Consider the following 18156-nt stretch of genomic DNA (forward strand, 5'->3'; position numbering starts at 1 on the left):
CACATAGGGAAATAGAGTTTGAAATTAGCTCAGAGTACAGGTGGCCTGGCCAAGGTTTATAGGGCTTCATTTTCTAAGCCTCTTAGCCCTTTGATGGAAATATACAAAACTCAATCTCTGGGAGCCATTACCTATGGGGCAGTTATGGGGACATTAGTCCGTTAAAGATATTGTATTGGTAGAAAACAAATTTATTAGGGACCTAGTGGTTCTTCCGATTAGCACCCGCCTGATTCCGCTCTAATTAGATCTAGGGTTGAGCCTCATTTTGGAGGTTACTGCTTTAAGACCTCTCCTATTTTGGAGGAGAATTTGGTTGACATCAGAGCTGACCCCATATAGACAAGCTTAGAAGAACTTCCAGGGGTGCCAGTGGCTAAAAGCCTACCCTGGTTTTCTCATTTCAGGGACCCAGACTAGTTAGTATAGGACCGAGTTCTCTATGGGAAGACCCTCTAACAACCTCTCTGGCAAATTCCAAGAAGAAACTTGTTGATTGCTAAAGGGCCTCTAGATTTTCCTCTCTTATGAAGGGTCCAACTGTGGGAAAGTTAACTAGGAATTTTATACGGATCAAGTAGGTTTATAGATATGAGACTTTCCTAGACGAGATCCAGCCTGTATTCACCAAGAAGTTTTATCTGCAGCTCAGTCATGGTTCACTTAGCCTGCACACTTTTACTAGTGCCTGGTCGAGGGAACTAGATCAGAAATAACCCTCCTGTGCAACCGCAAAAGAAATCAAGGCACATGCACTTTTCTTTTGTCCAGCATATAAAAGAGAAAGATAAATGTGGATAGACCATATCTGTAGGCAGCTAGGGATCCTTAACCACCGTGAGGCCCTTAAAATACTGAAACACACTCCACCATGCGATAGTATTTAGATTTCTTTCTTCTATATGGTGTACTAGGAAAAGGTGCCTAGGACAAGCGATGGGTGATTAGTAAAGAGGGTTTCACTGGCGATTAAAACTAGGGCTTATAACGTCTTAATTTAATATGGATCTTAATGTATACTTATTTGACTTATGTGTTTTTAATACATTAATGAACTTTTATGATTTTTAAAAGCCAAATTAAAGACTAAATGTATGAATTAATGTAAATAATACATACAAATCAGGTGACATAGCGGACCTTTTAGGAGTACTTTTTAAGGTTTCACTTTTTTAGATTTTGGTCTTAGTTGGGGGACAGCATCGGCCAATTCCTGTCTTATGACTGGTCTTTTCTAATATATGTACACTGCTATTTGGATACAATGCTTTTATGATTTTTTGTGCATGTATTCGTTTTTTGCATTGTGTACTTTTAGGGTTCTTCGAACTGAAATAAAGTTAATATGATGAAAATTAGTTTTGAATTGTACCTAGGATCCTAGTACACGGTTTGTCTTAAGTGAGACTCTGGCCGTTTAAAAGAGTAAGCAGCAACCAAAATGTGCTTGACTCTTGAAAAGTACAGTTCAGATTTAGAACTGTGCTTTAAAACCCAAAATTAGCATGGAAGAGCTGGAGGCAGGCTCACAAGAGTGATTTGGCATCTGTGGTATGGCGCTCGTTCTAATAAGGTGAACCAAGCAAAGTTACAAGTATGTGCACCACGACAGCATGAGTTTGGAATCGGTACAAGAGAAACATATGCCTAAAATAGACATTGTACAACATCCCATAAGAACGGTGAACAAGTTTTGCAACTGGTTATAATGGATCTCCCACAAGTGAAACCAATCAGCCAATACAATTCTAACACATTTTGGAGATAAAAAGAAGCTCATGTTTCAAACACTGTATTACTAAGCAGAACCAGGGTACACACAGCAAGACTGGGCAATAGAACTGTGAGCAGGCCAGATTGATCCCTTCCTGGGTCTAGACCGTGTCACGTAGTCTTACCGCAATGTAGTACACTTGAGCCTTTTCCACTAGCTTCCAGTTCTCCTCCAGGTCCAGGTGTTTCTCCTTGCTATAGCAGTTTGCTGCAGCTAAGTTAGCCACCAGCGACCTGAAAAGACCAGAGGAAGGCCTCAAATACATGCTTAAATAATGTTCATTTTATGGACATTCTTAACGGTCAGTCACTGCCTGCCAATGGAAAGGATCCACATAAAAAAGAAGGTAAAAGTGCCCGTGTAAAAATAAAGGGAATATGTAAGGTACTATGCAACTCTTAAAGCTTCACACCCCTCATACTGCAGGACATTAACTCAAACTTTCAAGCTCCCATTTAACTAGAAAGGACCACTAATACCCACAGAGCCGAAGTGCAGACCGTTGAGAAAAGTCCAACATATACAAATAATTCACATGCTAAGAGAAGTGAGAAAAGAATAAAAATATAAAACTAAAACCATAGATGTTTTCCATCAGTATGAAAAATGAGAGCTCCAAACTGGTGGTGACAAGTTGTGAAAATGGCATTCCTAACAAAGTTACAAAACAGAAAGAAAGGTAGTGATTCTTGTTGTGACAGCAGCTACTAGGTGCCTCCTTCCTCGAGACTTATGATGGTCTAAGATGCAATCTACAATCATAATCTAAAAGGATAGTACCCACTGCCTAAGTGCCACGAAATGTTGAAACATTTCCAAGTAACAAGATTTTTGTTTTGATTAACTGGATTTGGATCTCAAAGAGATACAATAGCTGAATGAAGCCTGTGGCAGGTGTACCTTAACAGATTATTTCATAGCGATTTTTTGCCAAAACCAGGAGCTCTAATTGGTGACCAACTCTCCTTCGGACCTCAAGGAGTCCATACCAGTTATCCGAAGGCCATGGCGCCTCTGGTGATGCAAGACAGGAAGTGGAAGAAGCATTGATGAGCACACAAATGGTTAGCCCTGAGGGGAAACAAATTGTGCCAGAATAGATAGTATAACAGAGACTGCTGGCCCACAAAGTTTTAAGCCTTAAAGGACATGGTCAACTTGGATGTGGAAACTACACTCTCCAAAGGTCCAACGGCAAAAAGAAAAATCAGGGCAAACTTTTGTTATGAGGTAGACAGGCTCAGAATTTTGCTGCCAAAATCCAAGGACGATGAGCTGATATCCTTCTGGTGAAACGTGTTGGCAAGGAGATGAGGCAGAGTCCGGAATGTTACATATGATTACATCTGGATTTTCAAGTTCTGTGCAAATTGCTAGCTCATATGATAGAGGGAGACTTTTACATTCAGTCGGAGCACAGGCAACCCCATTATAAGACTAGAATGCTTTTGGCCTAGTACAGGAAACGTGTATAATGATGTCCAAGACCACACAAAAACCCAACCAAAGGCCCCACCTGTGGTCAGTTATGCAGACACATCTCTGTAATGAAACGAAAACTTTACAGAGACCCCAAAGGGTGAGGGTGTATATGTTAGTATATGTAGAGTGCAAACCTAGCTCGAGAGAAAGAGCACTGAACAGGAGGCAAGGACACCAGCCACATAGCAGAATACTGACCCACAGTACACCTCATCTCCACTACTGCAGAGTTGAGGACACAGAATGATCAAAGGGTGGGACTGGAGGTGAGTAAAAGTGCAACATTTCCCAAGAAGCTCTGTGAGCAAGCCTACCTTCTCTGCAAACGACGCTGGCCAGCAGATCTGTTGGGAAAGATCAAAGAAGGACAAGATATCTAATCAGACTGCACTAGTCTGCTCAATACTTTTAACTGTAATCTAGAACCAGTGCCAGAATCCAGCCCAAAGCAAAAGCAACTCCCAACTTGACATGCAGAATTAAAGGGAATATTTGTGTTGTTGTCTTGAGGAGGTGTGGGGATGAAGGGTGAAGAGAAGGTCTTATTGGTGTGTCCCCATTTGTTGTATCTACTCAAAGTTTAAATTGGTTCTCTCTGGATTCTCGCTCAGGAGGCTTTTATCAACAGCTGCTTCCTCATCCTAGATATGCATAAAGGAACCAACCCTAGCCACAGGTCAGCACTGTGTGCAAGAGTCCTCCTCTTCCCAAACCAAGCCATATATGCTCTCACCACTCAGGCAGAGGCCCCATTATCACGCAGCCTTACCCACATCCAACCAACAAGGTCATGCAATATTAGGTTGAAGAGTCGAGACCGGTATATACTGCCTCTATCATGGGATGGAATATGGATTTATTCAGCTCGGCTTTTAAATCCTTTCAAAAGCAAAGCTTTGGATGCTTTAGGCTTGGTCATTATAAAACAAGTTACATAACCTGAAAGCTGTGGTTCCCTAGTATTGATATATTTCATAGATTCACATGCTTGGATCTTGTCTGTCGTCATGGTGGGAGTCTCAGGTAATTATAACCAGCAGTGCTATACATCGCATTAACCGCTATAGAGAATTCAATTGACATGGTTAACCAATTCACATTGTTTCAATAGAACCAAACTTCAGCCACTCAGATCACACACTGAAGTACTCTTCCCCCGCAGGGCCACCATACCTCAGATTTCAAGCACGAGTGAAAGTATTAGAGGTTTACAGAGTGGTGAACCCAAGGAGAAGTAGGAGGGTTGCATGTGAATCTATGAAATATATTCATACTGGAGAACCACAGTGTACAGGTAACTTGTTTTTTCTCCAGTAGTGAATCTTTCATAAATTAACATGCTTCAATCAGACTAGTAAGTAGTACCAACAAAAGTAGAGGTGCTGGGTAAAAACCCTTTGCCTCAATATTGAAAACAGACATTTTTCTATATAGATCTAAGGAAAAATGTATATAACACCCTTAGAAGAGAAATATACAATTGTATGATATATATATATATATACACACACACACACACACACACACACACACACACACACACACGTGTGTGTGAATATATACATTCACTTAAAAGACAAAAGCTACAGGGACTTTAAAGTTAGAAAATAGAATTTCTGAAAAACATGAATTGAAAAAAACAAAAAAACAAATGTTACAGGGACGTTATAGTTCGCCTCAGATTTCACTCGTACAAAACCAGAAAATGAATATGCTACTTACCAGTATGCATCTGTTCTTGGCATGTAGGGCTGCTAACATTCATATCTTAGTATTAGATCGCCGCCTAGTGTTGGGTCCGGATGATCGCACATTGTTGTCCTGGAAGAGTCTTCGAAGTATCCTGAGATAGGTGGCTCCTCCCCTGGACTACAGTGCGCATGGGCATCGGCTCCATCCCCAGATTGTTTTTCGCCATTGTGGCAGAAGATGGAGTGAAAAGTGTAAAGGATGTCCATGCTAATGACTGAATACAATAGTATATCTGCAGCTGCGACAGGCACCGGGGAGGAGGGTGGGCGATATGAATGTTAGCAGCCCTACATGCCAAGAACAGATGCATACTGGTAAGTAGCATATTCAGTTCGAGGCATGTGGGCTGCTAAATTCATATCTTAGCATAGAATACATAGCAGTCCCTCCATCAGCGGCGGTTGCCCGTGCCAGCTGCAGAAACCTGAAAGAGTGTCTTGAGAACAGCCTGTCCTACAGCAGCTTGCTGCTTGGAATGTACATCAACACAGTAGTGTTTGGTAAAGGTATGTGGTGTAACCCACGTGGCTGCTCTGCAAATGTCCTCTAAAGGAATGTTCCCTAGGAAAGCCATGGATGCCCCCAATTTGCGTGTGGAGTGCGCCCTTGGGGGTATGGTTAGAGTGCGCTTGGCCTTTTGATAACATATTTGGATGCACTTAACAATCCACCTGGCTATTCCTGCTTTTGAAATGGGGTTGCCTTTGTGTTGTGGTGCGAAGGCAACAAAAAGTTGTTTTGTCTTTCTAAAGGGTTGTGTCCTGTCTATGTAGTACATCAACGCCCTCCGTACATCTAATGTATGGAGCATTCTTTCCGCTACCGTTTGTGGGTTTTGGAAGAATGCCGGCAAGTCAATAGTTTGTTTGAGATGAAACTGTGACACCACCTTCGGAAGGAATTTGGGGTTAGTGCGTAGCACTACCCTATTTGGATGAATCTGAATGAAAGGCTCTTGGATTGTGAGCGCTTGTAGCTCACTAACACGCCTCAGTGACGTAATAGCTATTAGGAAAGCTACTTTCCACGTTAGGAACTGGAGTTCACACGAGTGCAGTGGCTCAAAAGGTGGTCCCATCAGTCTGGTGAGGACCACATTGAGGTTCCACACCGGAGCTGGTGGTGTTCTTGGGGGAATGACTCGTTTCAGACCTTCAAGGAAAGCTTTAATGGCAGGCACTCTGAAGACAGAGAGATGCTGCCTGTTTTGAAGATAAGCCGCTATGGCGGATAGATGTATCCGAATGGAAGTGTACGCTAGATTGCACTTGTAAAGATGCAACAGATAACAAATGATGTTAGGGATAGATGCGTCTAGCGGGTTGATGTCATTAGCAGTACAGTAAATGACAAAACGCTTCCATTTTGCAGCATAGCATGCTCTGGTAGTTGGCTTTCTTGCCTCCTTGATGATGTTCATGCATTCTGGAGGCAGGTTAAGGTATCCGAACTCTAGGACTTCAGGAGCCAGATCGCCAGGTTGAGCTGTTGCGGATCTGGATGCTGAATTTCTCCATGGTTCTGCGTCAAAAGTCTGGGCGTGAGGCGCAGTCTTTGATGCGGCACCACTGAGAGTTCGAGGAACGTGGTGTACCATGCTTGGCGCGCCCACGTTGGAGCAACCAGGATGAGAGTCATCGCGTGCTGCCTTAGCTTTCTTGCCACCAGCGGTATCAGAGGGGCTGGCGGAAAAGCGTACGCAAATTTGCCTGACCAGTTCATCCATATCGCATTCCCCTGCGACTGTGGGTGAGGGAACCTGGCGGCAAAGTATTGGCATTTTGCGTTTTCTTTTGTTGCAAACAGGTCTATCTCCGGATGACCCCACTGCTGGAAGTACGGGTGGAGTACAGATGGGTGTAACTCCCACTCGTGCATTTGATGGCTGTATCTGCTGAGCAGATCCGCCATCTGATTGTCCTTGCCCGGGAGGTGTTCTGCCATGAGGAAAATGTTCCTTTGAATGGCCCACTTCCACATGCTCTGAGCCAGATGAGACAGCTGTGGCGAGTGGGTGCCTCCCTGCTTTTGAATGTAGTACATCGCGGTCATGTTGTCCGTCCGGACTAACACTACCTTGTTGCACAGATGTACAATGAAGGACTTGATCGCCATGAAGATTGCCATCAGTTCCAGATAGTTGATGTGCATCTTCTGTTGCTGCGTCGTCCATAGTCCCTGCACTGTGTAAGTGAGCAGATGAGCTCCCCAACCCTGGAGAGATGCGTCCGTCGTCAGGATAATCTGTGGCACTGGCTCCTGGAACAGTCGGCCCTTGCAAAGGTTGTGTGGAGTCCACCAATGCAGAGAGTCGTATGCCCGACTGGTAACCAACACTAGGTCTGTTAAATTTCCCTGAGCCTGTGTCCACTGATTTGCTAAGCACTCCTGGAGCGGGCGCATATGTAACCGTGCGTGAGGGACTATGAAGATGCAGGAGGCCATCATGCCTATCAACTGCATGAACACTCTCGCTGGAAGCGAGTGTTGTGGTCTGAACTTCTGGATTAGAGACTGCATGCTGTCTATCCTGACTTGGTTTGGTTGAGCCATGGCCGTCAGGGTATTGATCGTCGCACCTAGAAACTGCCGGACATGTGCCGGCTGAAGATGCGACTTTGGGTAGTTCAACGAGAAACCTAGATTGTGAAGGAGGTGAATGGTAGTCGACATATCCGCGGCGCACTGTAGTTCCGACTTGGCTTGAACGAGCCAGTCGTCCAGGTAGGGGTAGACATGGATGTTCTGCCTCCTGAGGTGCGCTGCTACTGTCGCCAGACACTTGGTAAACACCCTCGGGGCTGTGGTGACTCCGAAGGGTAGGACCTTGAACTGGTAATGCTTGCCTTGGATAGTGAACCTGAGGTATTTCCTGTGGGACGGGTGTAGTGGAATGTGGAAATAAGCATCCTTGAGATCTAAGGTTGCTAAGAAGTCCCCTTGGTTTAACAAGGGAAGAATCTGTTGCAGTGTAAGCATATGGAAATGTTCCGACAGTATGTACAGGTTGAGGGGACGTAGATCTAGAATGGGCCTGAGAGATCCGTCCTTCTTTGGAATAAGGAAGTACAGGGAATATACCCCTGTTCCTTCCTCTCCCACTGGCACGAGCTCGATTGCGCCTTTTTGCAGCATCGCCACTACTTCCTGCTGCAATAAGTGCAAATGCTCTGCGGACATAGGCCGTTGCCTTGGTGGAATGTTGGGTGGAGTGGACTTTAACTCTAGACAATAACCGTACTGGACAAGTTGTAGCACCCACCTGTCTGTGGTGATGTTTCTCCAGACGGGCAGGAACTGCTGCAGTCTCCCCCCGACAGGTGTCAAGTGGTCGGGGGGCAGTGACAGAGAGTCACTGTTTGCTTGGGGTAGAGGAGCGGGAGTTGTTGTTTGCTCTGCCGCGACCTCTGTTGCTGTTATTTCTGTAACCTCCCTTGTTCTGTTTTGTGAACGAGGATTGTGCTCCACCTCTTGAGAATTGCGATTGCTGACCCATTTGTCCTCTGGTGACTCCACGTGCACCTGAGCGACGAAAATTATTGCCACGAAACTGTTGTGATTGTAGGGCCCCCATAGATTTAGCAGTTTCCGTGTCCTTCTTTATCTTTTCGAGGGTGGTGTCAACATCTGGACCAAACAGTCTATCAGGATTGACTGGCTGATTAAGTATAGTTGTCTGAATATCAGGTTTAAACCCTGATATGCGGAGCCAAGCTTGTCGTCTCAGCATGACGCTAGTGTTGATCGCCCTAGCTGCTGTGTCTGCGGCGTCAAGTGCACACTTGATGGCTGCGTTGGAGATCAGTTTCCCTTCCTCAATAAGCAGTTTTGTGCCTTCTTGAAACTGTGGAGGCAGGTGTTGTACAATCTGCTCTAGGGTGTCGTAATGCACCCTATCGTAACGTGCTAAGAGTGCTTGTGTATTTGCAATACGCCAAAAGTTGGCAGCTTGTGCCGCCACTCTTTTGCCCCCTGCCTCTAGCACTTTGGACTCCTTGTCTGGGGGAGGAGCTTCGCCCGTTGTCTGGGAGTTGGCCCGTTTCCTGGCATTTGCGACCACAAGAGAGTCTAGTGGCAACTGTCCCCGAATGTATGCAGGGTCTGCAGGTGCTGGTCTGTACTTTTTCTCGATACGTGGATTGACCACTCTCGCAGGTTCTTTAAAGATGTCAGCTGCATGCTTGAGGACTCCCTTGAGCATAGGCAGCGTTTTCACAGTTCTTTCAGAGACTGAAAAAGTGTCAAAAAGAAAGTCCTCTTCTACTGGGTCAGCATGCATGTCCACATCATGATTAGCAGCTGCCCTCTCAATGAGTGCATGAAAACCTGCAGAATCCTCTGTTGGGGATGCACGTGCACTGAAAGGCTGTGGGTCTTGCCCCACACTTTGGGTGCCTTGGTCACCAATGTCATCATATGCATCTGGATGTGCATCTGGTTCATTGATGGGAAAGGTGTATTGGTCCTCCCCATGATATCCCTCACCCTCAGAGTGTTCTGGTGAGGGAGTAGGGCTTCTTCTTGGAGGAGGCTGGATAGGTTCTATGAGGCCAGAAGCGTCCAGAGGAACCCTTTTTTTCTTTAGTGGGATGACATGAGTCCAGAGGCTCAGAAGTAATCCTCCTTTTGTATAGGGTTAATTTGCCAGTGTTGGCGTCGATGAAATGCTCAGAATCGTCCTCTGATTCGGGTTCTCGACCTGAAGGTACCCCCGCCGTAGAAGAATCCGACTTCTTTGGCGTCGATTTCGTCGAAAAGGCCTTCGGAGCCTCTTTCGGCGGCAGAAGGAAGAGAAGCTTACTCTTAGGCTTTGCCGGCGTGTCCTTTGGCGTCTGAGGCGACGGTAACGGAGCCGACGTAGCAGCGGCCTTGTCCCTGATTCTCTGCAGCGAAGCGGCGATGGGGGACACTTCACTCACAGTGGCTTTTGGCGCTGACGAGGATGTCTTGACCTTCCCCTCGGATCCGACGTCATGGTGGCCTTTCGGAGTCTTGGACGCCGATGCAGTTGCCGTTGACCCAGAGTCCTTGGATCGATGCGCAGATGTGCCAACCTCCGACTCCACTACGCGTCCGACGGACGGAGTCCCAGTCGGAACCGGAGCCGTGCCGCTGGCCTTGGCGTGCTTAGATGGTGTCGCAGCGGTTGATCCGTGCCGACTACCCTTCTTAGAGGATCCCTCCTCTGGCGCCGATTTTGACCCTGTGGAATCGACCGACTTCTTCGACTTCTGCGGGCCCGAGGTCGACGGAGCCGATGCGGCGGCGGGTGCAGTAGCTTTCTGTTGGCCGGCCGCCGTTTTAGGGACGCTCGAGTCCATAAGTTTCAGTTTCGTTTTCGGGTCGGCCATTTTAGGCGTAGTCGATACCGTCGGTTTCGGTTTCGATCCGGCCTGCCCAGCAAGTATGTCCGTGGCCGGGCCTGAAGGCGGGGCCGTGGCTTGCGGTACGGGGTCTTGGGTAAGGCCAACTGGCGATCCCGTGACCCGATCGTGATCTTCGAAACCTTCGGGGCATAGCTCGTCCCCTGAGCTATCTGCCGCGGCCCCATAAATCTCTTCGACGTCCCCTACCTCGTCGACGTATTCAAGGCCTTGATCCACGACTCAGTCGTCGTCTTCCGGATCCGCCTCGACCTCCGTTTCGGGTGGGGATATTTGGAGATGATGACCCTGTTCATCTTCTTCTTGGTCGCCGAAGATGTTTTCTGGATCCGGGGCCGCTTGTCTGGCCTCCAGGCGCACCGCGCGCCGAAGCTTGAGAGTCTTTTTCGACCTGAATTGAGCGCAAGCCTTACACTTGCCGTCGTCATGGTCCGGTGAAAGGCATTTGTTACAGACCGGGTGCAGGTCTATATGTGGGTACTTGGACCCACAGAGCGGACAGTACTTAAACGGACTCCGCTCCATGCTGGAAATTCGTGGTCGTGTCGCGATGAGAAGGCCTCGATGTCCGAAGAGTGAAAAAAACTCCGCTGAATCAGACTTCAAGAGTTGGAAGAACTCGAGACCGTGCGCAAACAATACCGACGCTATAAATACAAGGCCTTTTGGCCTTAAAAAGTTAGTTTTACTCGGTTCCGACAGAGAGAAGTCGAGACCGCATCCGAACCCAATGGCGGAAAAAACAATCTGGGGATGGAGCCGATGCCCATGCGCACTGTAGTCCAGGGGAGGAGCCACCTATCTCAGGATACTTCGAAGACTCTTCCAGGACAACAATGTGCGATCATCCGGACCCAACACTAGGCGGCGATCTAATGCTAAGATATGAATTTAGCAGCCCACATGCCTCGAACATGTAGTAGTTCTAGTTACCGGAGTGAACTATAACTTATGCCCCACTATGCACTGCTTATGACCACTCAAATTTCATCACTCATGACCTGGAATCTCTTTATTGAGTTTTAAAGTGAATCAATGAAAACAGCATACATTTCGCCTCGCAGGGCACATGAATTAAAAAAAAGGTAAAGCAATCCCAAAGGATAGGCTCATGCCTGAAGTATGTGAGTTACAGTACAGATCGAAACATCTAACCAGTCAAATCACAGACTGGCATCTGGCTTTTACAAATACAGCAATCCGGGCAACACTTAATGTAAAGTTCAATGCGAGGTAATATAATTTGTGGTATAAGTCAACAAATATTGCCTAAGTGGCACCTAAATATCTTTAGGCCTAGATGTAGTAGGCAGCTCCTCCGCGTATAGAGCAAGAGTTTCTTTACAGTATACTAAGTCTTTAATTCAATCCTTTATCTGGGGACTCGGCTGGCCCTCCCAGGTCATAGCAACTCGCCTTTTGGCCAAAATGTTCCTGAGACGTACAGTTACATACTAAGCTACGGCATATGTTAAATTACTATTCTTTCTGTACTCTTAATTAGCCATACTATTTCTAACATATCTTGTCTGAGTGGCTGTGTGACTGTCTACATCAGTGTGAGAGTGGATGTCGGAGTGGCTGTATGGGTGGGTGTATTAGTAGGTATGTGAGAAGCTGTGTGAGTGGTTGTACAGGTGAGTTAGTGGCTGTGAGAGTAGCTGTATGGTTGCGTGAGTAGCTGTTTGAGGGTGTATATAGGTAAGTTAGTAGGTGTGAGCGGCTGTATTGGAGAGTGAATGTCTGAGTGAGTGACTAAGGGTTCGGGAGCTGCTGGAGTGGTTAAATGATGAGTGAGTGGCTGTATCAGTGGCCGTTGGGTAAGTGAGTGGGTGTGTGACTAGCTGTATTGGCGATGAGTGTCAGTGGCTGAATGGGTGAATGTGTGGGTGTATGAGTACCAGCATGGGTGAGTGAGTGGATGTGTGAGTTTCTGTATGGGTGATTGAGTGGTTGTGCAAGTGTCTTTATGGCTGGATATGCGAGTGGCGGTGCTGGTGAGTGGATGGGTGCATTAGTGGTTTTATGGGGAGTTAATGGGTATGTGAGTGGCAGTGTGTATTTCTCTATGGTTGAGTTATTGGATGCGTGAGTACTAGCATGGATATATGAGTAGCTGTGTGAGAGGAGTGAGAGTATGAGAGGTTGTATTGGGATGTTAGTGGTTCTTTGGATGAGGCCATCAGTGATGTCAATTAAGGGTCAGTGATGTCAATGACCATGTCATGAGTGATGTAATCTATGAGGTCATATGCAGTGAATTGCAGGGACTTCAGTTATAGTTAGCTCAAGTAACTATAATTGCTAAATTTATTTTTGTTTTGTACGAGTGAAACCTGAGGCCATCTATAATGTCTCTATCTTTATTTTAGTGAATTTCTAAGGTTTTTTTAAAAATTCAATTTTCTAACTATAACGTCCTTATAACCTTTGGTTTGTTCAGTGAATTTCTAAGGTTTTTAAATGTTATTTCCTAACTGTAACCTGCAAGTTTGAGAGCGAGTGTGTGCCTGAGTGGGTGTGAGAGCCGGTGTGAATGTAGCGGCAAAAACGGGGAAAAAAACATAACAAGCACGGTCTCCCACGGTTGTTTATGAAAAAGCCCCCGGGTAATCAAAGTCCCAGGTGCATGTCCATATATTTAAAAATTAAAGGAGTGGGGTGCACAGGACCCCTCTTCATAGACAATTCTATGCTGGAGGGATCACCACCTCCCCGGGGCATGTGTTTATATGAATGCAGAAGGGTGGAATGCAGTCCCCCCACCCGGGACCACCATCCCCCTGGGGCTCATATTGTAAAAAAAAGTGGGGGCAGGGGTGGCCGCGCACCCCCCTACAGACAGCCACCTCCACAGGGCCAAATACATTAAAGTAGGAGACCTTAAAAATATATATTTTAAATAGGGGAGAGGTGCCACGTGGCCCTCCGCCAGAGCGGATTTTGGCCTCTTGGGACCCCATCTCCTGGGGCCCGGCATTAATTGAATAGGGGACAGGTGTCATGTGGCCCCCTTCCCCGGGCCAATTTCAGCTTCAGGTACCTCATCCTCCGGGGCTCAGATTAATTATCTTTATAATCTAAAGGGCGAACCTCTCCCCTGGCAGATTTCAGCCGCTGGGACCCCACACATTGGGACCCGGCCATTAACAAATGGGGAGGGGGTGTAGAACAATAGTTACTTACTTGTAAATCTGTGGTTCTCCAGTATTGGTGTCTTTCATAGATTCACATGTCTGAATCATTCCCCGTCGTCGGAGTGGGAGTCTCACGGTCTATAAAAAAGCAATAGATATGCCCATAATAACCAAAAACCTTGGTAACAAGAAACCAGGAAGTAAAGTAGCCCAAAGCTACCAAGAAAAAAGTTCCACATGTATGACTATCAGTCATTATACATAGCCCAAACTGCAACCAATCAGGCGACAGCACCCACCAGAATGTTCTCCTCAGAGGCTCAGGCTCTCAGATTTTCTCGCACAAGAGTGTAACCAAGAGATAAGAGCATTAAGTAGCCTCTGAGAGGAGGTGGGCAGGTTGCATGTGAATCTATGAAAGACACCAATACTGGAGAACCACAGATTACAGGTAAGTAACTATTGTTCTTCTCCAGTATTGGGGTGTCTTTCATAGATTCACATGCCTGAATCAGAGTAGATAGCAGTACCCAGTCAGTCAGTCAGAAAGTCTTTATTTCGATTAATTAAAATCATAAAAGCAGCATCAAACATAAAAACAGGTTGCAATAAAGTCCACAGGTAGATTAGTGTGCAAAGTATTAACAGCTATTCTTTCATTATATACAGAATTTACAGATCATAATTTGTTCATTTGCTAAACTTTGTAGTGCCACTAACGAAACTACAGTTTAAAACTATACTATATACAATAAAAATGGAGAAAGGTTTTGCAAGAATTCATATATATATACACAGTATTTACAGTTCATGAGTTTTGCAAGTGTCAGGCTTTGCAACACCAAATTAGAACAAATACAATTTAAATTCCCCCTTCTTCTTCTACTCTATTTTCTAATACACAGGTGTTCATACTTTTCCTATTGGTCCTTACTGCAGCCACCAAAAAACTTGCACACTTCCCAAAAGTTGCAAGAACAGGAGGGCGGGTCTTACTTGCACGAAGCCTGCTTCTCGTAATATTGGGACCAGAAATTTTTTCCGAGCCTCAGCAAACTTGTCACAAAACATAATTAGGTGAAGTGTGTCTTGTGTGGAGAAATTGTCACAGGAGCAAGGTGCAGAATCTTCGGGTTTAGCCCAGTGCGGAAAATATCCCAAAGTGAGATGTATTAAATTAAACCTAAATCTAATCAACAAAAAACGGTGGAAATGGTTCGTAACAATCTTTAAATAAGGTTCAATATGAATGGACGTCTGTAAAAGATACATACTTCTTACACACCTTTTTTTAAGCTCCTCTTCCTCCCTCTCCGCCTCCAACAGTTTTCTAAAATTATGTTTGATCCAAGGTACATCCTCTTTCTTAATTCCTTCTGGGACTGTGTATAAATCAGGGCGTCCCAGTCTGACACACGCCGCTCTAACGTATGCCAGCCATGGGATTTCCTCGGCTTTCTCCAGAGCTAGGCAGTCTTTGAGGATAAGATGGTTAAGTGTAATTTCCTCTTTAAGCCAAGTATTTGCCCAGCAGGTCAGAGGGGCTACTTTGAGTTGATCTGTGATGTAGCCAAGACCTAATTCGGAATGTATAAAAAGGGTTGGGATTGATTGTGGGACTGACCGAATAGATCTGAGGAATCTATTTTCGACATGTTGTAATTTACTGACTGAGGCATATCCCCATATAGAAGCCCATATGATGCAATTGCACAGCATTTGGACATATACATTTTTAACATTGCCTCCATCGGTCTTGCTCCCAGCCTTTTAGCAAAACTAAGGAGTGCTGCTGTGGATCTTAAAACTGCATTACTCTTCAGTTTCTGCTGTGGTAACCAGGTGCCCTTCTCGTCAAATAAGACGCCCAGATAATTGAACACCGGTACCCTAGTGAGTTGATTACCCAGGCAACTAAAGGAGATGACCTTACCGATCTTCCTGCGACCCCCCGCTATCATTACATGGGATTTGCTGGTGTTGACTTTAAGGTCTAATGACTCCATGAAGGTGCCAAAATTGTCCAACAGCCTCTGTAGACCCACCCCCGTACGGGCGATCAGGACGGCATCATCCGCGTACAGGAGGACCGGGATCTCCGTACCCCCTGCACGCGGACTGTCCGCCCTGACCCCAGTCAGGGATTTTTCCAATCCATTAATGTAAATTGTAAATAGAAGGGGTGCCAGGATACATCCTTGTCTTACACCCCGCCTAGAGTTAAAGTGGCTCGTGCACCTACCCTCCTGCGTGACCCTGACTGCTGCTGTAAGATTCTGGTGTAGGTCACTTAGAAAGTAGACCAAAGGTGCCTCTATCCCCAGATCCAGTAGGATCTTCCAAAGTTTGGAGCGATTCACCAAATCAAACCCTGAGGATAGCAGTACCCAAATAATGCTTGGAAGACGCGATTTGTAACATGATCTGCTTATAGAAAGCATTTGCAATCACATAATAGAAATGCTAACATGCATAAACATATATGAAGATTTGCAATAACATGAGCATGTACTGAATATAGGCAAGATAATAAGCGTCTGAAAAGCAGTACAGAGGAGGAGGGAAACAAAGGCTCACCTTATCTGAAAAGATTGCAGAGAACCGCTTGACCCACTGAAGTATCCGCATCACTGGCAGCTTCCAAACAGTAATCCTTGGTAAAAGTATGTCTGCTGGACCAAGTTGCTGCTCTGCTGAAGAGGAACACCAGCAAAGAGAGCAGTCGATGAAGAAACTGCCCTCGTAGAGTGTGCTCTTGGAGTTGTCTGCAAAGGTCTTCCAGCTTGTAGATGGCAAAAGTCAATAGCGGCAGAAATCCATCTGGCTATGGTCTGTTTAGACACCGCTTGTCCTTGCCATATTTTTCCGTAGGCAACAAACAATTGATCGGATTTACGAATGGTAGAGGTCCTTTGTAAATAGAACTTAAGACATCTTCTGATGTCAAGGGTATGCAATGCCCTCTCCGCAGGGGATTGCGGTTTAGGACATTTTTTTTTCAAGATGACTGTTTCGTTCAGGTGAAAATCCGAAGGCACCTTAGGCATAAATTTAGGAATTGTACGCAGCACCACAGAATTGGACGTGAATTGCAAGAAAAGTGAATCGACGGTGAAAGCTTGAATGTCATTGACTCTTCTAGATGAAGTCAATGCTAGCAACAGAGAAACCTTCCAGGATAGAAATTTTAAATCCACTCTGTGAATTGGTTCAAATGGGTGGCGCATGAGCTGTGCCAATACCACATTAAGATGCCAGGATGGAGGTGGACGACGTACAGGAGGAAACATTCGGAATAGTCCTTTAAAAAACTGTTGTATTATTCTTGATGAATAAAGAGAATTGGACCCATCCTGTCAAAACCTTGAAATGGCTGCCAGAAAGACTTTTAACGTTGCATGAGAGAGGCCTGATCTCGCTAAGTGCAAGAAAAAAGGTAATATCTGTTCCGGTGTTGAGTGAATCGGGTGAACCCCAGCAGATTGACACCATATGCAGAATCTGTTCCATTTAAGTCTGTATGTCTTTATGGTGGCAGGCGCTCGCGCGTTAGCCAGAACTTCCTTGCAATCCGCAGGAATATTTAGATGAGCGAATTCAAGTTGCTCAGGCGCCAGGCAGCTAATTTCAGAGAAGCAGGATCCAGATGGCAAATCTGACCGTTCTGAATGGACAGGCGATTCGGTACTGGTCGAAACTGAATTGGATCGCACGCTTGACAGGAGGAGAAGTTCGGTGAACCAGAATTGGCGAGGCCATCTGGGAGCAATGAGAATTAGGTGACAAGGTTCTTTCTTCATCTTCCGGAGAACTCTGGCAACCAGCGGTATTGGAGGAAAGGCGTAAGCATATATTTGAGACTAGTTCATCGAAAACGCATTCCCCTGAGAATCTTTGTGGGGAAGCCAGCTTGCAAAGAATAGGCATTTGCTGTTCTTCTTGGTCGCAAACAGGTCCAGATCGGGATGACCCCACTGATGGAAGACACGATCCACCGTCTGCTGATGCAGTTCCCATTCATGAGTGGACACCGTTGACCTGCTGAGGGTATCCGCCAGAACATTTGAAACTCCCGGCACGTGAACTGCCAAGAGATTGATCTTGTGCCGTATCGCCCAAGCCCAGATTTCTTGGGCTTCCTGAGACAGAAGAGCCGACCTCGTTCCTCCCTGTTTGTTCAAGTAATGCATACTTGTAGTATTGTCTTTGCGATCCAATACTGTGGCTCTTAGAATGATTGTGCGAAACGACTTGAGGGCTAAGAAGATGGCTCTTAGTTCTAGTAGATTGATGTGCCACTTCCTTTGTTGAGGGCTCCATTTCCCGTTGACCTTTAGCCCTTGAAGATGTGCTCCCCAACCCTCGAGGGATGAGTCTGGTGATAGTGAAATTCGGCGTTTCTTGAAGGAACGCACACCCCTTTAGATTTCTTTCTTGGGCCCACCAGAGAAATGCCTCCCACATCTGAGGAGTGATTTGAATGAGATCTTCGAATGAACCCGAGACTTGTAACCATTGCAGGTTGAGCTCCTCTTGAAGCGGCCTCATTCTCAGACGGCAATTTGGTATCAACGGGATGCAAGAGACCATTCCCAGAAAGGACTTGAACTGTCGGACTGAAACTGAC

At 45.9% G+C, this 18156-nt stretch overlaps 1 protein-coding gene across 5 annotated transcripts in view; it reads right to left on the reverse strand.

The window, feature by feature from the left end:
* The window catches only part of ADK (adenosine kinase), a 647508-nt gene that overhangs the window by 231017 nt on the left and 398335 nt on the right, over window positions 1–18156 (reverse strand). For 3 of the 5 annotated variants that reach the window (XM_078642739.1, XM_078642743.1, XM_078642744.1), the window contains exon 6: window positions 1899–2007. In XM_078642739.1, the coding sequence (XP_078498865.1) occupies window positions 1899–2007 (109 nt within the window). Of the gene's footprint in view, window positions 1–1898; window positions 2008–3570; window positions 3601–18156 lie in introns of all 5 variants that reach the window. The other 2 variants (XM_078642738.1, XM_078642742.1) reach the window with 1 other exon arrangement.

This window comes from Lissotriton helveticus, chromosome 5_1 (genome assembly GCF_964261635.1).
Source record: "Lissotriton helveticus chromosome 5_1, aLisHel1.1, whole genome shotgun sequence".
Lineage (NCBI taxonomy): Eukaryota > Metazoa > Chordata > Amphibia > Caudata > Salamandridae > Lissotriton > Lissotriton helveticus.